Here is a 23729-nt window from a genome sequence, read left to right as displayed (position 1 = left end):
GTTTGAGCATTCTTTGGCATTGCCTTTCTTTGGGATTGGAATGAAAACTGACCTTTTCCAGTCCTGTGGCCACTGCTGAGTTTTCCAAATTTGCTGGCATATTGAGTGCAGCACTTTCACAGCATCATCTTTTAGGATTTGAAATAGCTCAACTGGAATTCCATCACCTCCACTAGCTTTCTTCGTAGTGATGCTTTCTAAGGCCCACTTGACTTCATATTCCAGGATGTCTGGCTTTAGGTGAGTGATCATACCATCATGATTATCTTGGTTGTGAAGATCTTTTTTGTACAGTTCTTTTGTGTATTCTTGCCACCTCTTAATATCTTCTGCTTCTGTTAGGTCCATACCATTTTTGTCCTTTATCGAGCCCATCTTTGCATGAAATGTCCCCTTGGTATCTCTGATTTTCTTGAAGAGATCTCTGATGCTGCTGCTGCTGCTGCTAAGTCGCTTCAGTCATGTCCGACTCTGTGCGACCCCATAGACGGCAGCCCACCAGGCTCCCCCGTCCCTGGGATTCTCCAGGCAAGAACACTGGAGTGGGTTGCCGTTTTCTTCTCCAATGCGTGAAAGTGAAGTCGCTCAGTTGTGTCTGACTCTTCGCGACCCCATGGACTGCAGCCTACCAGGCTTCTCCGTCCATGGGATTTTCCAGGCAAGAGTACTGGAGTGGGGTGCCATTGCCTTCTCCAGAAGAGATCTCTAGTCTTTCCCATTTTGTTGTTTTCCTCTATTTCTTTGCATTGATCGCTGAGGAAAGCTTTCTTATTTCTTCTTGCTATTCTTTGGAACTCTGCATTCAGATGCTTATATCTTTCCTTTTCTCCTTTGCTTTTTGGTTCTCTTCTTTTCACAGCTATTTGTAAGGCCTCCCCAGACAGCCATTTTGCTTTTTTGCATTTCTTTTCCATGGAAATGGTCTTGATCCCTGTCTCCTGTACAGTATTACAAACCTCTGTCCATAGTTCATCAGGCACTCTGTCTATCAGATATAGTCCCTTAAATCTATTTCTCACTTCCACTGTATAATCATAAGGGATTTTATTTAGGTCATACCTGAATGGTCTAGTGGTTTTCCCTACTTTTTTCAATTTAAGTCTGAATTTGGCAGTAAGGAGTTCATGATCTGAGCCATAGTCAGCTCCCAGTCTTGTTTTTGCTGACTATATAGAGCTTCTCCATCTTAGGCTGCAAAGAATATAATCAATCTGATTTCGGTGTTGACCATCTGGTGATGTCCATGTAGTCTTCTCTTGTGTTGTTGGAAGAGGGTGTTTGCTATGACCAGTGTGTTCTTTTGGCAAAACTCTTGTCTTTGCCCTGCTTCATTCTGTATTCCAAGGCCAAATTTGCCTGTTACTCCAGGTGTTTCTTGACTTTCTACTTTTGCATTCCAGTCCCCTATAATGAAAAGGACATCTTTTTGGGTGTTAGTTCTAAAAGGTTTGTAGGTCTTCATAGAACTATTCAGCTTCAGCTGCTTCAGTGTTACTGGTTGGGGCATAGACTTGGATTACTGTGATATTGAATGGTTTGCCTTGGAAACGAACAGAGATCATTCTGTCATTTTTGAGATTGCATCCAAGTACTGCATTTTGGACTCTTGTTGACCATGATGGCCACTCCATTTCTAAGGGATTCCTGCCCAGAGTAGTACATATAATGGTCATCTGAGTTAAATTCACCCATTCCAGTCCATTTTAGATCGCTGATTCCTAAAATGTCGACATTCACGCTTGCCATCTCCTGTTTGATCACTTCCAATTTGCCTTGATTCATGGACCTAACATTCCAGGTTCCTATGCAGTATTGCTCTTTACAGCATTGGACCTTGCTTCTATCACCAGTCACATCCATAGCTGGGTATTGTTTTTGCTTTGGCTCCATCCCTTCATTGTTTCTGGAGTTATTTCTCCACTGATCTCCAGTAGCATTGGGCACCTACCGACCTGGGGAGTTCCTCTTTCAGTATCCTATCATTTTGCCTTTTCATACTGTTCATGGGGTTCTCAAGGCAAGAATACTGAAGTGGTTTGCCATTCCCTTCTCCAGTGGACCACATTCTGTCAGAGGATGAGATGGCTGGATGGCATCACTGACTCGATGGATGTGAGTTTGAGTGAACTCCGGGAGTTGGTGATGGACAGGGAGGCCTGGCATCCTGCAATTCATGGGGTTGCAAAGAGTCAGACACGACTGAGCGACTGAACTGAATCTAATTGCTTCCTTCTCTTTTTTTGTTCAATTTCTTTTATCAAACAAATTGCATTTATTTAAAAAATTTCCCCAGTTGATGTTCGTAAAAAACTTGTATAACTACCAGCTAGGACCTCTGAATAGCCAAAGATGGTCAAAATAACAAGACACAGAAGGGATATTTTTTCAAAACAAATCTCTGAAGCATTAGTTGACTATACAGCTTCTTTTAGAATTAGAAGGTTTAACCTTTTTCTATTCTGATAACTTATTGGCTTCATTTTCTTTTTCTCTGCTTTAGACTGATTAGCTTAATTACTTTCATTTGCCAACTCCAGCTTTCTCATCAGCTTTGTATTTTAGAGGTATCTTACTGACTGCCTAACTTCACCGGGCTATCCAGTATCACATGTGGATGAGTAGGTGGTATTCTTTTCTAAGGTATCTAATCCATACCCTCAAAGGAAAGAGGGAGAGTGGCTTGTAGCTTTCATACCTTATTTATAGATGTGTATTTTTCACATGGAGAAAAAAGTGATTTGGGGAGATAGAAGTATTGTGAACATGTGGGAAATAAAGCCACATGACCTGAAAATAAAAAAAGGTTTAAAAGGGAACATAGGATACAGGAGGTTCAGACTGTGCCCTGTAATTAATAGGAAACAGGTGAATGTCATATTTTTCTAATATTTTTGTGGCCTTATACTGCTGGGGGACATGAGAGATTGACCTGTTCCTCCCCATCCTCCAGCTTCAAGAGCATCAAGAGGAGATTGAAGGGATGATGAATGCCCTTTTCAGGGGTGTCTTTGTACATCGGTACAGGTGAGTTACTGGGCTCCTTTCATTGAAGCAGCTGGGTCCTCAGTTACGGAGTCTATAGAAATAACAAGGTCCCCTCCTAACCCTGTTATCTGTAGTCCCACAGCTCGGAAAAAACTCTTTAACAAATGTTCCAAATTGGGTTTAATTTATTCCTGCCTACAAAGGATTGCATAAACTCTTCTGGGAGGGAAGATAAGAGCATCAGGCATTGATGAGTATTATTCTGCTCCACCTTTGCCCAAGACCTCCCCTCCCCCATCTTCATGGGGCTTGAGCCTTGAGAGGACAAGAGGAGAGAGCCAAAAGCAGGGCCTTTCTGAGGGTTTACAGTTCTTCAGGCCTTTCCCCAGCCCACTTTACCCTGCCTTTCACTGTGCTAAAGGCAGGGGAGTTTTATACTGGGTAAATAGCTGGTAGAATTAAGTTAAAGAGTGTCCATGTTTGTGTCTCACTCTTACCTAGATTTCAGGCTCTGCCTTTTCAGAACCCTTCAGCTGATTTAATCTTTTCTTGAAGTGGAATCAACACACACACGTGGATATGTTGTACAACATAGGGAATATAAATGATCGTCTTATGATAAATGAAACATAATCTTTAAGAATTATGAATCACTGTTGTACACCTGAAACTTATGTTGTACATCAGCTGTATCTCAGTTCACCACACACACAGTTTGGCCGATAGTTAAGATTCCAAAATCAGTTTTTAAAAGGGGCATAGAGGATAAGTTTTAATGATTGGTTACAGAAGGGAACTGTTCACTTTTTAATGTATTTTATTTACATTGGGACGAGGAAGTGAAAGGGCTAGTACTTGATGTTTAGCCAAGAAAATAGACTCTTCTGTGACAAACAGATATCTGCTAGGATAGAAAGTCAGTTTGGAGAGAAGGTGAAAAGGGTCAGCTTTCTCTCTGTGCCTAGGGATGTCCTTCCTGAGATCCGTGCTATCTGCATCGAGGAGATTGGGTCTTGGATGCAGAGCTACAGCACCTCTTTCCTCACTGACAGCTACTTAAAATACATTGGCTGGACCCTGCATGATAAGGTGAGAGTTGACTCAGTCCTCTTCCCTGCCCCAGGGTGCTTCAGCTTTTCCTGGTCTTGCCACTTAGGTGTTTCACTAGTGATCAGTGATGAACTCATCAAGGCACTGAACCTCAAAACTCCCCTAGTCCTGGGGAGGGTAAGAGAAGTTAGGGGAGAGAAGGATATATTTAGGGGAGTAAATGCCTTAAAACAGAGTTGAGGGAAGAAAGACTTTCCCTAGGAAAAGGCAAGACAGTTACTGATAGGGTGGTGATACAAGTGCTGGGGTGGTAGCCAAAAGATCCTCTTAGCAGGATTGCTTAATTCTGCTGAAAAGGAGAATTTGGGATTTTAAGTGAGAAGACAGTCATTCATTCTTTTTGAGGCATCTCAGAGTCTTCAATATAGAGGATACCCAGGCCCAGGATGAGCAACCTGAGAGGGAAGTATGGAGATCCAGTAGGGGTAAGTAGAGGAGGAGTCATTCATATTTCCATTCTCCTCAGTAGCATCGAGACGTGCGTCTGAAGTGCTTGAAGGCTCTGAAAGGGCTGTATGGCAACCAAGACTTGACTTCGCGCCTGGAGCTCTTTACCAGCCGCTTTAAGGTAGAATCAGGACCGTGCTCCTGTGCTTGGCCCAGTCTGTGGTTCCCATTTCCGCACCTCATTTTCCCACTTGTATTGCTTTTATGTATCTGTGGCTATCCCAGTATCTGCTTCTACACCCCCTCTTTAGGAATCTCTCAGATTCTAAGAGGTTGGTGTTTGGGGATGGATGCAAGGAGGTACTAAGTGATGTTCTCCTTCTTACAGGACCGGATGGTTTCCATGGTCATGGACCGAGAGTATGATGTGGCAGTGGAGGCCGTTAGGTTGCTGATAGTTATACTCAAGTGAGTCCTGGGCAGTGGAGAGACAGGGATCTCAGGGTTATCTTTTCAGTATCAGACAGGCCCTTCCAGAGTCTCTCTCCCTTCACGCATTGTAGGTTGACTCTTGTCTGTACAGGTTGAAAGACCGAGATCATTCCCAAGTTGCAAGAGCTCCGGGGGGAAATTTCCCATCTTCTCTAACTCCATATCCCTCTGTCTCCCAATCTTCTATTTGCAAGTTCTTTGTGAGTTAATCCTTGTTGGCTTTGCCATGTTTCTAACCTTGGTTGTGCCAGAGGACGACATCCACATCCACGTGCTCGTTCTGCTTTTCTCCCGGCAGGAGCATGGATGGGGTGCTGACGGATGCAGACTGCGAGAGCATCTACCCTGTCGTGTACGCCTCTAACAGAGCCCTGGCCTCTGCTGCAGGGGAGTTTCTGTACTGGAAGTGAGTGGGGCTCCTTTTGTTTGTTTCTTTATAACGCCGTCTTCTCTTGGTTTCTCTCCATCATCTGCTGCTGTTCTAAGCTCCCCTCCCCAACCCATTAGTCTCCCTTGGTGTCTCCTTCCCACCTCAATCCCTGGAGACTTTCCTTAGCTCTGTCTCTTTCTCCTTTAATCCTCTCCCTCCAAGGTAACTTGTACTCCTTCCTTTCTCCTGTGCTGTGCCCTTTCCCTGTGCCCCTTCGACCAGGCTCTTCTACCCTGAGTGTGAGACAAGAGCAGTGGGTGGGAGAGAGCGTCGCCGAAGTCCACGCCCCCAGAGGACTTTCTTCTACCTTCTGCTGTCCTTTTTCGTGGAGAGTGAGGTGACGTATGGAAAGGAGCTGTTGTGCTAAGATGTGCAGGTAGAGAAGGATGGGAGCTGGCTCTACACGCGGTGGAGAAATGATTCATCGGGAGCCACTTCTAGTGTGTTAACATATGGCTTCGGTGACTTAACATCTGCCTCCTCCCACAGCTCCATGACCACGCCGCGTACTTAGTTGACAGCCTGTGGGACTGTGCAGGGCCTCTGCTGAAGGACTGGGAGAGTCTGACAAGCCTGCTGCTGGAGAAGGACCAGAGTATGTGCCAGCTGGTAGCCAGGGAAGGGGCCCTCTCCCCTCCTTGTAGGAAACCAGGAGAGATTTCTCTCCTGACTTGTAGAAGGCATAGGTAATGGGTGATGGGGGTGATGGAGGGGGTTCTTAGGGATCAGGTGTGGATAATCTATGAATCTGTGTTTTCCATCCGCCTGCCAACCCAGACCTGGGCGATGTACAAGAGAGTACGCTGATAGAAATCCTTGTATCCAGTGTCCGGCAAGCTTCAGAGGGCCACCCACCTGTGGGACGGGTCACAGGGAAGAAGGTACAGCGTGAGGGGTGCGGGGGTGAGGGTTGTTGGCAATGTTAAATCCAGGCAGGTACTGTCTGTCCTTACCCTCAAGTCTTAGGTTAGGGTGCTCCCTCCTCAGCCTGTCGAAGAATTCCATTTCTAGCAAAAGAAATCTCAAGGGAGCTGCTTATCTTCCTAGGAAGATAAGATTATCAGGCAGAGGAATACACATACATACACCTTTCCCCCATCCCCAAATGATTAATTTCAGGGCTTAACCCCAAAAGAACGTAAGATCCAAGCCGATGACAAGGTGAAGCTGACTGAGCACCTCATCCCCCTGCTCCCCCAGCTCCTGGCCAAGGTAGAGGTGCCTCATCGCTCAGCCTCTGGGAAAGAGCGGGTGGAAGGAAGTGGCCTCCAAATTAGCAGTGTGGCAGGTTGTAAGTAGGCTTCCCTCTGAATCACCGCAGTTCTCAGCTGATGCAGAGAAGGTGGCTCCCCTGCTGCAGCTTCTCAACTACTTCGACCTCAACATCTACTGTACCAGGCGCTTGGAGAAAGTGAGGGGAGAGGACGACACATTCCCTCTTGCTTGCTGCTTTTGTCCCAGAGCCAAAGATTCTACTGCCAGTACCTGCTTTTTCTTAAGGACATGGATTCTAGAAAAACCAATAAGCCTTCCTTCTCCTAGGCATCTTATCCTTGAAGTTTAATGTTGTCAATGCTGTTTCTTTCTCCCCGTGTCTAGTCCCCTCAGGAGGCGTTCTCTTCCCCAGCTCCCCCACGACACTGTCTTCTCCCACCTTTCTTTCTCAGCACCTGGAGCTGCTCCTGCAGCAGCTCCAGGAGGTGGTGGTGAAGCATGCGGAGCCTGCGGTGCTTGAGGCAGGCGCTCATGCCCTCTATCTGCTGTGTAATCCTGAGTTCACATTTTTCACCCGCGTGGACTTTGCCCGCAGCCAGCTGGTGGATCTCCTGACCGACCGCTTCCAGCAGGAGCTTGAAGAACTGCTTCAGGTTGGAAGTAGGGCTATGTGACAGGACTCCCCAGACCTGTGTGGGAGAGGCCATGAGATATGGGGGTGTGGATCCGCGAGTTCTCGGGAAATGCCACATGGACTTCCTTTCTTCCTCAGTCGTCCTTCCTAGATGAAGATGAGGTGTACAGTCTGGCAGCCACTCTGAAGCGCCTCTCTGCCTTCTACAAGTGAGCAACTCCCTGCCTGCTCCCTCTTCTATTCCTGCCGGTGTCCGTTCCAGTGTAACATTTCCCTCTTCCGCCCCCCACCCCCCACAAAGTGCCCACGACCTAACCCGCTGGGAGCTTTATGAGCCCTGCTACCAACTCCTCCGAAAGGCTGTGGACACAGGAGAAGTTCCTCACCAGGCAAGTAGACAAGTTGGAAATGTGGAAGCAGGAGTCTTAGGGGCCCCGTGTCCCAGGTGGCCGCCTTGCAGGTGGTTCCAGTCCCAGGGGTGTGGAGTGAATGAGAGCTCCAGCGTGCGTGTCGTTCCTTCTGTCCCACTCTCGGAAGTGAATGTACTTTCCCAGCACCTGAAAACAGTCATTCTCTCTGGCTTCTGGGGAGTCAAGGATAATATTGAGGGATTATAGGAGACTTTAAATCAGGAAGAGATGGCATTCCTGCTCAGGGCAGAATTCTCTGAAGACTGTCGAGAATCACTTTTTTCCTCACCAGAAAAGGAAGTAGGTGTCTCCTCATCTCATTCTCTCTCTTCTGGTCTGCTTTTTTCTTCTTTCCTTCATGTGTATCTGCCTGTCTGTGTCTCCCCGCCTGCCCGTTACTCTACTGATCTTTGCTTTTTAACATGTGGTTCTTACAGGTGACCCTGCCAGCCTTGACTCTTGTCTATTTTTCCATTCTTTGGACACTAACCCACATTTCTGGGTCAGATGCTTCCCAGGTGAATATGGGCCTGAGGAGGGGGAACAGGAATGGAGTACCAGTGTCTTCCTTCATTCCTTCCCCTGAAGTCGTTGTCTCCACAGAAGCAGCTGTTGGATTTGAAGGGCAGGATGGTAGCCTTCTGCGAACTCTGCCAGAGCTGCCTGTCAGATGTGGATTCTGAGATCCAGGAGCAGGTGAGCGTTCGTCAAGGACGCACATCGTCTGTAGCCCGGCTCCCATGGTCTGGGGAAACCCATTCTGAGGGGAAATTAGCAATATAATTTCTGTCATGGTCACTTTTCTGTCCTTTTTAAGCATTCTCTTTTTTCCCCCAACAGGCTTTTGTCTTGTTAAGTGATCTGCTTCTCATCTTCAGCCCTCAGATGATTATAGGGGGACGAGAGTTCCTCAGGCCCCTTGTCTTTATTCCTGAAGCCACTCTGCAGTCTGAGCTGGCCAGCTTCCTCATGGACCATGTCTTCATCCAGCCTGGGGAGCTGAGCGGTGGTACCAGGGCTCGGGAAGGGTTTGGGGCTCAGGCCTGCTTTGGGCTTGGAGGGCAGGGGGCCTGAATTGTGATTCTGACACTTCCACTCTGTGCTTGGGGGGAGCCAGGTCATTCCCAGGAGGATCACTTACAGATTGAGCAGCTGCACCAGCGGCGCCGCCTCCTGGCTGGGTTCTGCAAGCTGTTGCTCTATGGGGTGCTGGAGATGGACGCGGCCTCGGATGTTTTCAAGCACTACAGCAAGGTACAGCGGGGCGCCAGGCTGAGTATGGCTGACTCATGACCTCAGACCCTGTAGCACTATAGAAAGGGTGGGGGAAATGATAGTACCAAGCTTAAAGGAAAAGTCAGGGGAAGGCCTGTGGTTTGGAATAAAGGGACAAAGAAAAGAGCCTTAGAAAACAACTGTGGAGGAAAAGCTGTTAGGAAGAAATTCATTGGAGGGAAAATGCCTTAATCTTCCTGTCCAGAATTTTTTTTTTTTCTTTCTGTGAGCCTAGTCTGTGGAATGGGGTAATGTAAGAAGGGGAATAAAAAGAACAGAAGAGGGTTCAGTCCTTCCAAGGTACCTAGATACCTACCTTGGTCTCCTCAACCCACCATCGTGTTGATTTCTATTTATTGAGTACCCAGTATCCCAGGCACTAAGGGCTCCTCAGTGAACAACAGTCAACTGTTCCTGCTCCTTGGAGCTTCTGTTCTGGGGGAGACAAACAGCGAAGGTTTCAGTGCAGTGGCAGTGTGTTCTGGCAGGTTCCTACTCTTCTCTGAGAAATGGACTCCAGGCAGGGTTTCTTCCCTTCGTTATTTGCCTAAACCGTGATTTCTCTGGGGCTTTGTCTCTGCTGGCCGGAGATATGGTCTAGTATGAGTTGTTTCATGCGTAGATTCATATTCCCTACCTCAGGTCCTTTTGGAAGGAAAAGGAAAGAAAAAATCTTGATGCCTTCCCTTGGTTGAGCAGAATCATTTTAGGAAGACAGGCCCCTCCCAACTATCTCCCAGGGCTGAGGCATCCTGTCCCAGTGCTTCTTCCTCCCCCTGGACCCAGCCTGTCGCCCAGGGATACCTGCTCACCCAGAAAAGAAAAAAAAGGGAAGAAAAAATCAAAATAGAAACAGTCCCTTTCTGTGGTCAACATCATTTTGTCTACTTCCTTCCCATCAGTTCTACAATGACTATGGTGATATTATCAAGGAAACATTAACAAGAGCAAGGCAGATTGACCGAAGCCACTGTTCCCGAATCCTGCTGCTGAGCCTCAAGCAGGTACCCCTTCTGCCTGGGGGGCCTCAGGCCTTCTGTGTCCCCCACTGCAGCCCACCCCCAGCTGTTCAGAACGTGAGCTCTTTCAGAGCAGGACGTTTCTAACTTATTTTGACTTTTATTTCACGTGACAGTCTCCTTCGTAACTAGTAGATCCATAAAAAGTAATTTATTTTAACCGTCAGGGCAGTTTCTACCCCAATCCCATAGATCTCCTGTGTGAATTAGCACATGGGAGCACCACAATAAAGTGACAGGGAATTCCTAATTTTCTTCTGGCTGTCGTCTCTCAGATCCTTCTGTTACTACAGGCATTTTAATTTATTTTTACAGAGCACAGTGAAGCCTTCTCTGGTGCAAGGCAGTCAGGAATAGGGTCAGTGTCCTCAGAGGAAAGAAAGTAAAAACAGCAGATGGTGTCCCAAGCCCTTTAGAATTTCTAAAGGACAGAGAAAGGAATGCTGTACTTGCTTGTTCTGTCTTGTTCCCCCTTTCCCGTGTGCCATGTCTCCTGGACAGTTATACACAGAACTGCTGCAGGAACAAGGGCCCCAGGGCCTGAATGAGCTTCCAGCTTTCATCGAGATGAGGGACCTGGCCAGGAGATTTGCCTTGAGCTTTGGACCCCAGCAGCTACAGAACCGTGACCTTGTGGTCATGCTACACAAGTAAGGAAGTATTGGTAGAAGGCAAGGTACTTGACTCTTCCAGACTCTGTGTACAGGACCAGCTGGGAGTGAGGTCTCAGAGGGAGGGTCATGAGGTCCGGGAGTAGCGGTCACGTGGGTGAGCGGGTATCCCTGGGCGACAGGCTGGGTCCAGGGGGAGGAAGAAGCACTGGGACAGGATGCCTCAGCCCTGGGAGATAGTTGGGAGGGGCCTGTCTTCCTAAAATGATTCTGCTCAACCAAGGGAAGGCATCAAGTTCTCCTTGTCTGAGCTTCCTCCAGCTGGCTCCTCCAGTCAGCCCCCAAATCTGGCATTCCTGGAGCTCCTCGCGGAGTTCTCCCCCCGACTCTTCCATCAGGACAAGCAGCTGCTGTAAGTTAGGGGTGGGTGGATAAAGACGTGGGTGAGAGAGGAAGGGTCTGGTGAGGGCTGTGACCACTTCAGACAGGCTCCATCCCGCCTCTCTCTCAGACTGTCCTACCTGGAAAAGTGTCTGCAGCGTGTCTCCCAGGCACCTGGTCGTCCCTGGGGTCCAGTCACCACCTACTGCCACTCCCTCAGCCCCGGAGAGAACACGGCAGAGGTCAGCCCTCAGGGCTACCCCCGCTCCAAGAAGAGGCGAGTTGAAGGTAAAGTGCAATGAGTGTGGGTATCGGGGTGCTCAGCGCTACTGCCTTGATAGCCACTGCTTAGGGAAGCAGCATGTGGTCTTTGCCCCTTTCAGAGTCTTGCATTTGGTCAAATAAATATTCATGTAGCCCCTACTATCATTAAGGCTACTCATTTTCTTCCAAGGTTTATCTAGCCAAGTAAAAATAGCCAACTTCTATGAAAAATTAAATAGAAACTAATGATAAAACCAAAGATTGAACTAAAGAATCTGTACATTTATGATGCCTCTTGTTGACATATTATTTTGCAATTTTTAAAAATTTTATACGGTCTTCATGATTTTTATAGTCTTCAGATCATACCTGTCATATTTACATATGTTTTTTCTTTAAAGTGATTTTTTTTAATTTTAATTAATTTTATTTTATTTTCAAACTCCACATAATTGTATTAGCTTTGCCAAACATCAAAATGAATCCACCACAGGTATACATGTGTTCCCCATCCTGAACCCTCCTCCTCCTCCTCCCTCCCCATACTATCCCTCTGGGTCGTCCCAGTGCACTAGCCCCAAGCATCCAGTATCGTGCATTGAACCTGGACTGGCATCTCGTTTCATACATGATATTTTACATGTTTCAATGCCATTCTCCCAATTCTTCCCACCCTCTCCCTCTCCCACAAAGTCCATAAGACTGTTTTATACGTCAGTGTCTCTTTTGCTGTCTCGTATACAGGGTTATCGTTACCATCTTTCTAAATTCCATATATATGCGTTAGTATACTGTATTGGTGTTTTTCCTTCTGGCTTACTTCACTCTGTATAATAGGCTCCAGTTTCATCCACCTCATTAGAACTGATTCAAATGTATTCTTTTTAATGGCTGAGTAATACTCCATTGTGTATATGTACCACAGCTTTCTTATCCATTCATCTGCTGATGGACATCTAGGTTGCTTCCATGACCTGGCTATTATAAACAGTGCTGCGATGAACATTGGGGTACACGTGTCTCTTTCCTTCTGGTTTCCTCAGTGTGTATGCCCAGCAGTGGGATTGCTGGATCATAAGGCAGTTCTGTTTCCAGTTTTTAAGGAATCTCCACACTGTTCTCCATAGTGGCTGTACTAGTTTGCATTCCACCAATAGTGTAAGAGGGTTCCCTTTTCTCCACACCCTCTCCAGCATTTATTATTTGTAGACTTTTGGATTGCAGCCATTCTGACTGGTGTGAAATGGTACCTCATAGTGGTTTTGATTTGCATTTCTCTGATAATGAGTGATGTTGAGCATCTTTTCATGTGTTTGTTAGCCATCTGTATGTCTTCTTTGGAGAAATGTCTATTTAGATCTTTGGCCCATTTTTTGATTGGGTCATTTATTTTTCTGGAGTTGAGCTGTAGGAGTTGCTTGTATATTTTTGAGATTAGTTGTTTGTCGGTTGCTTCATTTGCTATTATTTTCTCCCATTCTGAAGGCTGTCTTTTCACCTTGCTAATAGTTTCCTTTGATGTGCAGAAGCTTTTAAGTTTAATTAGGTCCCATTTGTTTATTTTTGCTTTTATTTCCAATATTCTGGGAGGTGGGTCATAGAGGATCCTGCTGTGATGTATGTCAGAGAGAGTTTTGCCTATGTTCTCCTCTAGGAGTTTTATAGTTTCTGGTCTTACGTTGAGATCTTTAATCCACTTTGAGTTTATTTTTGTATATGGTGTTAGATATAGTCTCGTTTTGTGATAATACCCCAGAAATCACAAACTTGAGGTGTAAGTTAGTTTTCTGGTGTACATTTTAAAATACTAGTAGTCATACCCCATTCCCCCAGGTCTAGGTAGTATACTTACCTATTTCTTGTCTCCGGATTTGCTTATTTTAGACATTTTATGTAACTGGAATCATAGTCTGTGGCCTGTGTCTTCTTTTAATGAGCATGTTTTTAGGGCTCATCCATTCTTAGCATCTGTCAGTACCTCATAACTTTTCATGGCTGAATAATCCATTTGTATGGATATGTCATTTTATCCATTCATCAGTTACTTGACATTTAGATTGTTTCAACTTTCTGACTGTTAACACGTGATGCTCCTGTGAACATTCATGTGTAAGTTTTCACATGGATGTAGGATTTCACTTCTCTTTAGATATATGTAGGAATGAAATTGCTGGATTGTATGGTGACTATGTGTAACTTTATGAGGAACTACCAAACTAGTTTCCAAAGTGCCTGCATTGTTGTGCAGTTCCTACGGCAGTTGACAAGGGCCCCAGTTTCTCTACACGTTCAAACTTGTTATTGTCTATCTTTTATTTTATCCATCTCTTAGTGACTAAATTGGTATCTCATCTATTATAGCTTAAATTTGTATTTCTTTAAGTACTGTTGAGCATCTTTGCACATGCTTATTTGCTATTTGTATATCTTCTTTAGAGAAATATCTATTCAAATTCTTTGCTCATTTAAAAATAGGGTTGTCTTTTTATTGTTGAGTTGTCTCTTACCAGATATACAGAAAAAATTTCCTCCCATTTTTTGTTGTCTTTTCATTTTCTTGATGGTGTCCTTGAAATACAAAAGTTCTTAATTTTGATGAAATTCACCTTACCTGTTTTTTTGTTGTTTGTGCTTTTGATGTCATATCTTAAACTTTCCTCATCTAAAGTCACAAAAATCTATTCCTGTGTTTTCTTCTGAGAGTTCTCTAATTTTAGCTAATACATTTAGGTCTATGGTCCATTTTGAGTTAATTTTTGTGTGTGGTGTGAATTATTTTTAAGGTCTTCTGTATGCCACCTAAAGTTATCTTTCATACCACCAGGAAACTCTGCTTTTAACCAGTAAAGTAATACTTGTTAAGGACCCACCATATGCAAGATACTGTATTAGGTGTTTTAGAGGCCATGATAGATTCTCAAGCAGCTTACCATCTAATAGAAAAGAAAGAAAATACATTTATAGAAAATCTGAGCTGTGAAGTCACCAGTAAGTGATAACTTCCCCGGGGTTGGACAGATGACTGCTACAGAATTCAGAGAAGAAAGGTATCCTTTCATGTTCCGTTGATCTTATGAAGGCTTTATCAAGAAGATGGTATTTAAGCTAGATCTTGAGAAATGGGTAAGATTTATATAAGCTGAACAGAAGAAGAATAAGTACCACGGACAAGCAGAACAGCACAAGCAAAACAGGTCAGTGTTTGCCAAAGCACATGAATACATAGATTGGTTTGCCTAAAACAGAGGGTTTGTAAAGTTAGGATAAAACTGAAAAAATTGGTTCCATTGTTCATCATACTTACTGAGCTCCTTGCCTTCAGTTGTGCTTGGAATGCAGGAGTGAGCTTTCTTTGGAATAGTGTCAGATAGCGATGTGCTGTGGAAGAGGGTGGAGAAAGTCTTACAAAAAGTGATCAGGGAAAGCCACAGAGAGTATGAATGCAGGGCAAAAACTGGAGAAAGAGGGGGTGCCTGGTGTATATCAGAATAGCAGATGAGGACTTAACCTGGAGGTCCAGTGGTTAAGACTCTGTGCTTTCAATGCAGGGGCTGTGGGTTCAATCCCTGGTCGAAGAACTAAGATCCCACATACAACACAGCCAAAAATTTGAAAAGGGGGCAGCTAAGGGAATAGCAGACAGGCGGGTGCGAGTGGTTCAGAGGCCATGGCAGGGTGTCTCTGGCTTGTTCAAGGAATAGCTAAGAAGGCCAGTATTGCTGAGTGGAGATTGTGTAGGATACAGGACCAAAGAGGTTGTCGGGGTCCCAAGCATAAGTCAGAATAAAAACTCTGGCTTCTACTCAGAGTGAAATGGGTAAACACTGAGGGATTTGAGCAGAGGAGTGACAGGATCCGCCTCACATTTTAAGGGGTTCCTGGGTGCTGTGTGTAGAACTGACTGACGGAGAGGCAGGGCTTGAAGGCAAAGAACTGCTGAGGAGGCTGCTATAGGGGCCCAGACAGGCGGGAGCGGGTGAACTGGGGAGAGGCAGATGTGAGAAGTGACCAGACTCGGGATATATTTCCAAGCTGTCACTAATAGGGCCTCATAATAGGAGAGAATGTAAAATATGAGAGAGAGAGGAGTTGCGGATGACTCCATGGGTTTTGGCCTGACAATTGGAAGACTGGAGTTGATAGCAGCTGAGATGGGGAAGTCTGTAAGAAGTGAGACCGGGACTTTGGTATGTTACAGGTGGAGATGCTGGAGACAGGAGTCTGGAGTGCAGGGTGGGGGGAGGGAGAAGCTTGAGATAGATGTTCGAGTTGGTACTTAAAGTCATGAACCTGAAGGGCTAAGAAAGCCACTGAGGATGGAGATGGGGAGAGGTCCTAGGACTGAATCCTTGGACATGACACCAGTTAAATAGGCTGGAAGATTAGGAGTCACCTGGGGGCTCAGGTTTATTCTCTGGGAAGACAAGCTCACAGGTGTGGCTCTTCCCTGTTTAGGGAATGTTCTAATGCTTACACCAGAAGCAGCTCACTCTCCAGTTACTGGTTTCAGAGTGCAAACAAGGCTGTGAGGAGGGAGACAATGGGTGTATGAGTGTTTCCAGTTGATAAATACTAATATCAATTTGACTTATGTTTTAAAATAGCTTTACCTGGGTTTTTTTTTTTTAACATTTTGGCTTCTTTCTCCTTTGTCTTCCTCAATCTCTTATAGACAGTCCTTAATATTTTGAGCCCCAGGTTTTCCTCTTACCCTTCATATTAGAACTATGCTGACATTACGGTCATTTCATTTTTTTTCTGGCTTTTAGAAAACCCAGTCTTTCACTTTTCTGTTTCTCCTTAACTCTCATGCTTCCTGCCTCATTTCAGGCCATTCTAAACTTTTTCTCACTACAGAAACCTTGAATGAATGGAATCTCAGATTTCTCCATTGATTAACTGAGACCTCTCAGTCTCAGCGACTCCAGCCTTCTCTCACATTTGTATATTACGTTTATCTGTGGAATGTATGTCTCTTTCCATCTTGTTTTCTAAGCTATGTATGAATTTCTCCTGGACAAGCCCTTGATACAATTCTATAAACCCTACTTTTTAGTACGTAGGGCTGTGCTCAGTTTTAGTCATGTCGTAATGAGACCATCTAGATTTTCCACTGCCTTTTTTTTTTTTTATTGCCTTCTTATTTAACTTTTTGTTACCAAATCCTGACTGAGCAGATCTTGAAAAACTGAAGTGTCTGGTGGTACCTGGTCGCCAGTAAGCATGTGCCTCTGCTGCTTTGCAGGGCCCTCCAGGCAGCACAGAGAAGACGTCTCTGCATCCCAGGAGGAAAGCCTACAGCCAAACAGCATCCCAGCCACACCTATGCTCACCTCCACAGCTGTGAAGAGTGGGCAGCCCCTTGGGGCATCAGAGGAGATGGAAGAAGGCGGCAGCTCAGAACTGGCATTTCCCCAAGGGTGCGTCCCCCGGGGAAACCTGGCTCTGATTTCCCAGTCTGGTGTCTCCCCGTTTCTGTTGTGTTGTTCCCTGCCACAGGATCCCCTCATTCTTGGTTCTTCTCAGGTCCTTTCCCCTTTTTTCAGCTTTTCATTTTCTCTTTTTCCCTCCACTCTGAACTTTCTGCTGGCTTTAATGCTGGCCACTTTACCTCCTCTTTTTACCCTATATTTTTATCCCTTGTCACTGATCCAACTTCATTCCCAACAGCCTGTACCTTTTAGGCAACCCAAGGTCAAGGTCCTTGAGTCCACAGCATTTCCAGACTCCGCTCAACCCTTCAGGTCCTGGTCTGGGCAAGCAGCTGACCCGGTGAGCTTTTCTTATCATCTTCTGTCTTCACTTCAAGTTTGTCCCCCGTTATGAGGGGATTCTCCCTGATCAGTGCTGCTGTGCTGGTGCTTTCTAGACTGTTCTTAACCACACAGCACTTCCTTCCAGTGTAATGTGGAGCCCTAGTGTATAAAACGGATGGAAGTAGAGCTGCTCTGATGGGAGCAGGGGTGCGAATCTGGACCCCTGGTCTGCTTACTGCCCTGCCCCCGCTCCCCCATTCCCCTGGGGTGCCAAGAAACTCTGGGTCCTTGAAAACCTCTACTCTTGGCCACTGCTTCCAGGCTCAGCTTGATGGAAGAGGATGAGGAAGAATTAGAAATTCACGACGACTTGAGTGAAGATTGGCAAGGTTCAGGCAAGGTGAGTGGACCCAACAGTCCCTTCTCCCTTTAGAACTGGAAGCAGATGCAAGGGAAAGAACCTAGAGTGATTCTCCTTTGTCTTGATGATGCCTTGTCCCTGGAAGCTGCCCCAGACGTTTTCAAAGAGTCATAAAAGAGTAACGGTTTGTAAGTTTCTATTCACTTTGCTTGGACTTAAAATTTTTCTCCCCTATCCTCTTAAAAAAGTAAAGTACCAAAAAGGACTGGAACCACACTCCCATTCCCAATCCCCATGTAAGTATTTTGTTTGTTAATTGCCCCAGAACTAAAGAGAGCCCTCAAGCTAGAGAGAGATGGGCAGTTACCCAGTGCTTAGAGCCTGGCAGCAAGTCTCTCCTGTCCCAGCGCAGGCTCAATTGACCTCCTCTCCTGAGAGGGCTGCCCGAGCCCCTCCTCCACTCACTCCTCTGCCCTTGCCTGCCTGCTTCCACAGGAGGAAATGCTGCCAGTTCAGTAGGAAACACATTGAATTCAAATGAGATGTCTCGTAGGAGTCCTAGGTTCCCCTACTTTATCAAGTTAACTCCATAACCCCTCTCGGCCTCATCTTTAAAATGGACCTTTTACGCAAGATACAGAGAAAAGGAACCGTATAAACAGAAGAGTATTGTGTTTCTGCGGCTGTTCGCTCCCTGCTCTGCTCTTTGAGGAGGAACGGGCACAGCGGAGCGGGGTGGGGCTTGGGGGTCTTGTGCTGTCTTGTGCTTGAAGGCAAAACCAGACAAAATGTTCACCCAGAGCCTAGACAGCAGGACCTCTGTTAGGTGTTTAGTACTAAAGTTCCCCCAGGAAGACCCGACCTCTGGTTCCAGCGCTGAGCAAATGGAGGTCTCCGTCGGCAGGCCAGGAGAGGGGGCACTGCCCTGATGACTCTCACTTTGCTCCTCTGCCCTTCCTGGCTGCTTCAGGGACCCACTCGGCCTCAAATTTGCCACGTGAGAGGGAAAGGGCCCTCTGTTGTCTGCAGGTGATGGGAGTGGGGAGGACTGTTCTGACATTAGACCCCGTTCTCTCTAGTCCTCCTCCTCCAGTGAGCACAGGCTGGACCTTTTAGATTCTACAGAGCTGAACACTGAGGTGAGTGTCCCCAGAACAGACTGCAGAAGGCAGGTTAAGAGGCCTCAGCCCCGGGCTGCCGTCTCAGTCACCTGGGGCTTTAGCGTGTCCTGGGGGAGGGGCAGTACGGGAAGAGGAGGAGAGTGTCACCTGGAGGACACTGCAGTCATCTCTTTGACCCCTGGTCCATTGTTAGGTCTCTGTATTTTACTTTAATCTTTCTCATTACGGGATTTCTGATGTAACCCTAGGTCCTCCCCCATCTCCACGACATGACCCAGCAGAAGATGGAATGAAAGGAATCGTTGCTTCCCCACCCCTGGTCTCTGAGGGGGAAGAGCTGGGCTGTGCCTTGCTCCCTGGCCTTCTCTGACGATGCTAGGCTGGGGCAGTCAGAAGCCCCTGTCCTTGGGGCTCCATCCCTCTGTTTGAGCAGAGTGCCTATTTTCTGCTGTTTGGAGTTGGGGGCATCACCTCAGTCGTGGAGAGGGGCACCGCACACCTGTGTTGAAAATAAGGAGCCCATAATTTTTTCTGTATTGTAGGAAAGTTTCTGAGCCGCTTTTGTGCCCTATTGATTTAGCTCAATAAACACGTATGAGTCAGTTGCAGGATGTGGCTTGAGACTGTTAAACTGATGGGAGGTCAGGTTCTTTGCTGGAGCCTTAAGCAGCTCTGCCCAGCCCTGTGGTCCCATGTACAGGTGCTGGCATTGCCCCCGCCCCCGGCAGATGCTTTGTGCACTGGCTCTCGGGGATGTGTTGCTTAGTCAATGGGATACTGGCTGCCCCCGAATAGTTTGTCTGGTGGAACGAGTTTAGGTCAAAGAGGGAAGGTAGGGGAAGCGTCCCGAAGGGCGGACCATGTGCCTCCACTGAGACCAGGCCAGTTCCCGTGTCTTGGCAGGCTTCACCCATGTGCTGCTTTCTAGGGATAATTTCACGCTCTCATCCCAGAGACAGCTGTTGTAACTTGAACTTCATTACAGAATCTCAGTATCTGAGAGTTGGGAAGAAACTCAGAAGATATTCTGAATGTCCAACCCCAAACCCTCACCACCGCCCTCTCCTCGTCCTTTCATTCCCCAGCTAGTTCCTCACCAAGCCCTGGCAAGTCATTCTCCAAAATTTCTCTGATCTCTTTCCTGTCAGTGCTGCCGTCATCTCACACCCAGACTCCATAGAATAGCCTCTGGCTACTGGACTTCTTGAAACTGACTTGTTCTCATTTTGCTTCTTAAAACACTGTTCTCTGTTCCCTCTAACAAGTAATCAAATACCTGAAACTGTTGTCACCTTTCTGCTGTGACTGCTTCCTTGTGTGGTTTAAGGAACTCTTCAGCCTCTCCTTTTAGATACAACTTCAGTTCTTCCCTGTCCTGGGCATCTGCTGTAATCTCAAGTTCTCGCTGTGTGGTGTCCCAGGCTGCCCAGCCGGTCTAGTGGTTTCTGCAGAAGGATGCATGGTTTCCTGTGATGAGGTCACTCAACCAAACTCATTTCTTCCTCCTCCTCCCTCCCTCCAGATAAAAGCTAGAAGTTGGGTTTGTGAGTCCCATTTTAGAGAGGCAGAGTGCCAGTGCCCCGGGCACCTTCACCTGTAATCAGTGGAGCAGTTCCAGAGAGGAGCCTTTTCTGTGGGTCTGGGAGCAGAGTGGGAAGACCAAGGTGAAGACACAGAGGTCACTAGGGGTCTAGGAGGAGAAAGAATCCCAAGTTACTTGAATACCCATTAAGCTGGTAGTTCATGAGATCAAAAGAAAGTCGGAAGCTCTGGAAATGTGGAGATCTTTATGCAGCCGACAGACTGGTGTAGGAGGTTGAGTCCCAACCTTAGAATCTGTGTGTGTTTTACATCATGATCCCCAAATTCTTTGCCACTCTTCATATATTGAGACTTTGGGTCTCAGTCCTTTGCCTTTGAACACGGGTTCTGTGAGTGCTAGGTAAACACGATGCGGTGGGGTGATGCTGGGCCAATTTCTGAGCCCAGACCTTGAAGAAACTGGCAGCTTCCACATCCTGTTTCTTGAGACACTCACTCTTGGTGCCCCAGCAGCCATGTGGCAAGGTCACGTGGAGGTGTCCCTCCAGCAGCCCTAGCCGAGGTCCTGGCCTGTACTGAGCACCAACTGCCAGGCGTGGTTCAGATGTGAATCAGGTGATTCTAATGCTCAGCTTTTGAGTCTTCTAGTTAAGGTCCCAGCCATCGGGGAACAGAGACGAGCCATCTTCCCAGTACCTTTTCCAGATTCCTGACCCACAAATCCAAGAGCATAACTGAACGATGGTGTTTACACCACTTTGGGGGTTCATTATGTAGCATCAGTAACTGAAACAGAACCTTAGTCATAAGATGCTTTGGGCATATTTGTCAGTTTAAAAATTACTTACATATTAAATGAAAATTTACCATCTCTTCTATGCATTCACACGTAATGGATGAATTTATGAGGGAATGTTTTAAAATATTTTATTGGTTAACAGTACAAAAACCCCTTTTTTGCTCTAAAAGAAGCATTATACTGAGAGCAAAGTGAGAAACACGAGAGAACATTGTTGTGCTTGTGCCGCTCCTGCCGGCTCCTGCGGTCACTTGGCCTTTGGACGTAGGGCATCTTTCCTCGGCAGGTCCCGGCATTTGCCAGTGGTTGTTCAGCAGTTCACTGTGATTTTGGCGTTTTTATGAGAGGAAGTCAGTTCATGTCCTTCACCATCTTATCTCCGCCCCTATTTTGAGAAACATTTTTAAAATCCGCTTATTTTCTGAAGTTCTAGTTAAAAGTGTGTTTAAAACTATCAAAATAAACTGAACTTCTTAACTGAAAAGATTATCTTTCAAACATTTAAATCCGAATGGAACAAGTGCTGCTTCGGCTGCATTTGATGAGTCAGAACGCACTGAGATTCTTCATTTGGAAGACTTGTCAACAGGTGAGAAAGTGATTTCCAAGTTGAAACAACAGCGTTCTTAGAGGGAGAAACACACTGGGACAAAAAACCCACTACATCCTGCAGCACGTTAAGTTGCAGTTGGTCACGCAAGCTGAGTTTACTTCTCTGACCTTATGACACTGACCTTGTTAGCCGTGAACCATGGCACGTGTAACCAAGTGAGGGCACCAGGGTCACTTGAAAATACAGTGAACTTAACTTTTTATTAGTTATCTTTAGAAATCTTCATTTTTCCTGCATGACACCAGTGGATATTTTGTACCACCTGAGTTGCAGGCACCGCCCTTGACAGCAGCAGCTCTGGAGGGTTCTGTGCCAGTAAGCCCTGAGCTGGCAGAGGCAGGACTGGGGCTTCCTAAGCAGCAGCTCGGGTCAGTCAGGCCCAGGTCAGGATGGAACCACAGCTGAGGCCAGTCCCGGCAGGAGAGGTGGAGGCCTCTGCACGGCTGAACCTTCCCGTGTTGATAGGAATGTTTGCAGGGGACTGGCGTTGCTGTGCCTGTCCTGGCTGCTGAATCACTGCTTAAATCATTTTAAATATTTTTCAGTAAGACTTTTTCTTCCCTTGCAACCATGAGCTCTGTCAGAAGGTGAGTTGCTGAAAAAAAAGTAAAGTGTTAGTTATGTCTGGCTCTTTGCGACCCCATGGACTGTACAGGCTCCTCTGTCCATGGGATTCTCCAGGCAAGAATACTGGAGTGGGTTGCCATGCCCTCCCTCCAGGGGATCTTCCCAACCCAGAGATCGAACCCAGGTCTCCTAAACTGCGGGCAAATTCTTTACTATCTGAGCCACCAGGGAAGCCCTGGAGGAGTTGGTGTTCTCTCCTAAAGTGAAGAGGGTTTTTCCAGTTTGTTGAGAAAAGCCTTCTGCTAAGAAACATTTAAAATTTTCATTTTGTCCTTTGAACTCCAGGCAGCACTGACCCTGGGGGTTACAGGATGAAAGAATTTGTGCTTGGATGACGTGAGAGAATGGGGTGGTATTTTCATAAATACATTTTAAGGCCTTCTCTGTAGTTCCTTCCCAGGGAAAAGGAGGGGAACATCAGGATCCTGAGAAGAAGCCACAAAGCAATTCACTCTCTAGCACAGATTCCCTGAAAACCCTGTGTGTTGAGTGGGATTGCTGAGAAATAGGCCCTGAAGAGTGCTCAGGCAGGAGGGGAGAAATGGAAAGCCCAGCAAACTCACCAGAGATGAACCCAGGAACCTCAGGAAACTAGAGGGCAGGGCTCAGAATGCTGGGGGAGACCCAAAGGACAGTCCATTTACTTGAGTAGATTAGACCTGGTCATGGGCTGAGTGGGGTGGTAGAAGCGGAAAAACAGGATCGTGTGTTGGCCCCCCCATCAGGATGGCGAGGGCGCCTGAGGCGGGAACTCAGCACAGGTTCTCTGCTGAGGTGGCAGATGCTGTGGCTTTTGTGACAAAAACCTTATAATTCCACTTAAATTTTTCACTGGGACAAGCTGCTGAGCATAGTGGTTAGTAGAGTGAATTTGGGAGCTGCAACTTCTGTTCGCTGTGTACTGCTAGCTTTGTGACGCTGGATAAAGTATTTGCTCTTCAGGTAGTTGTGAGCAATTCACATACGTTAGTTTCATAGTTACAAATTTAGCACATAGTATACACTCAGATATAATCTTTTACATTATTTTGATGTAAGAACTTAAGTGGCCTATTACACACATTTAAAACAGATGTAAAAATGAGTCTGTCTCTACCAACTCAAAATGAGGATCCACTGAGAGGTCTGGAGCCTGTCGTGGGCAGAGTGCTGCCCCCGCGCCATTTACCTGGTCCTCCAGTCACACTCCAGCAGCTTTCCCGCTGCTTTGCCTGATCATGAAGACCTGGGAAATCCTAGCCCCAGTTCAAACCCTCGAGGTTTCCAGAGACTGACCATAGGTGGTGCTTGCTCTGCAGGAGGACTAGGGCTGTGGCCACAGGGCTTTCACCAAGAGGTGTCAGAGCAGGAGGTGGCCAGTACCAGACCTGTGTTATCTAACCTGTACCTCCAGGCCAGAGGGCAAAGGCCAACAGTGGTGAATACAGGGCTCACTGTACTTAAAAGATTTTAATGACCTTTGTGTCTCCAGAGCTCAAAATTCTGGAGACTGTTCAGGAATAGCCAAGAAAGTTCTGAGAAAGGATGAGCACCTTCACATACATCAGAACATAAAAGCATTCTACTTAGGACCATGTGATATTGACACTGGAATAACCAAATAAATCAATGGATAGATTAGGAAAGAATCTAGAAGTAGGCCCCTTTGTGAGAATTAATAATTAGGACACCAAGAGACTGAGGGGACTTGGCCAAGA

General features: G+C 46.4%; 1 protein-coding gene across 5 annotated transcripts in view; it reads left to right on the top strand.

The window, feature by feature from the left end:
• STAG3 (STAG3 cohesin complex component) overlaps nt 1-19216 on the top strand; it is a 30846-nt gene extending 11630 nt beyond the window's left edge. For 2 of the 5 annotated variants that reach the window (XM_070362158.1, XM_070362154.1), the window contains 26 exons: nt 2951-3024; nt 3951-4074; nt 4565-4663; nt 4871-4950; nt 5273-5380; nt 5627-5741; nt 5894-5999; nt 6182-6285; nt 6524-6616; nt 6726-6815; nt 7072-7272; nt 7392-7462; nt 7555-7642; nt 8101-8181; nt 8252-8359; nt 8504-8672; nt 8781-8917; nt 9841-9942; nt 10459-10607; nt 10852-10980; nt 11080-11237; nt 16459-16633; nt 16884-16985; nt 17291-17369; nt 18410-18469; nt 18700-19216. In XM_070362158.1, the coding sequence (XP_070218259.1) occupies nt 2951-3024; nt 3951-4074; nt 4565-4663; nt 4871-4950; nt 5273-5380; nt 5627-5741; nt 5894-5999; nt 6182-6285; nt 6524-6616; nt 6726-6815; nt 7072-7272; nt 7392-7462; nt 7555-7642; nt 8101-8181; nt 8252-8359; nt 8504-8672; nt 8781-8917; nt 9841-9942; nt 10459-10607; nt 10852-10980; nt 11080-11237; nt 16459-16633; nt 16884-16985; nt 17291-17369; nt 18410-18469; nt 18700-18744 (2847 nt within the window). In that variant the 3' untranslated portion in view covers nt 18745-19216. Of the gene's footprint in view, nt 1-2950; nt 3025-3950; nt 4075-4564; nt 4664-4870; nt 4951-5272; nt 5381-5626; nt 5742-5893; nt 6000-6181; nt 6286-6523; nt 6617-6725; nt 6816-7071; nt 7273-7391; nt 7463-7554; nt 7643-8100; nt 8182-8251; nt 8360-8503; nt 8673-8780; nt 8918-9840; nt 9943-10458; nt 10608-10851; nt 10981-11079; nt 11238-16458; nt 16634-16883; nt 16986-17290; nt 17370-18409; nt 18471-18680 lie in introns of all 5 variants that reach the window. The other 3 variants (XM_070362156.1, XM_070362155.1, XM_070362157.1) reach the window with 3 other exon arrangements.
• The last annotated feature ends 4513 nt before the right edge of the window (nt 19217-23729 follow it).

Source organism: Bos mutus, chromosome 25 (genome assembly GCF_027580195.1).
Source record: "Bos mutus isolate GX-2022 chromosome 25, NWIPB_WYAK_1.1, whole genome shotgun sequence".
In the NCBI taxonomy this organism is placed as follows: Eukaryota; Metazoa; Chordata; class Mammalia; order Artiodactyla; family Bovidae; genus Bos; species Bos mutus.
This window is presented reverse-complemented; position numbering and strand designations above follow the sequence as displayed.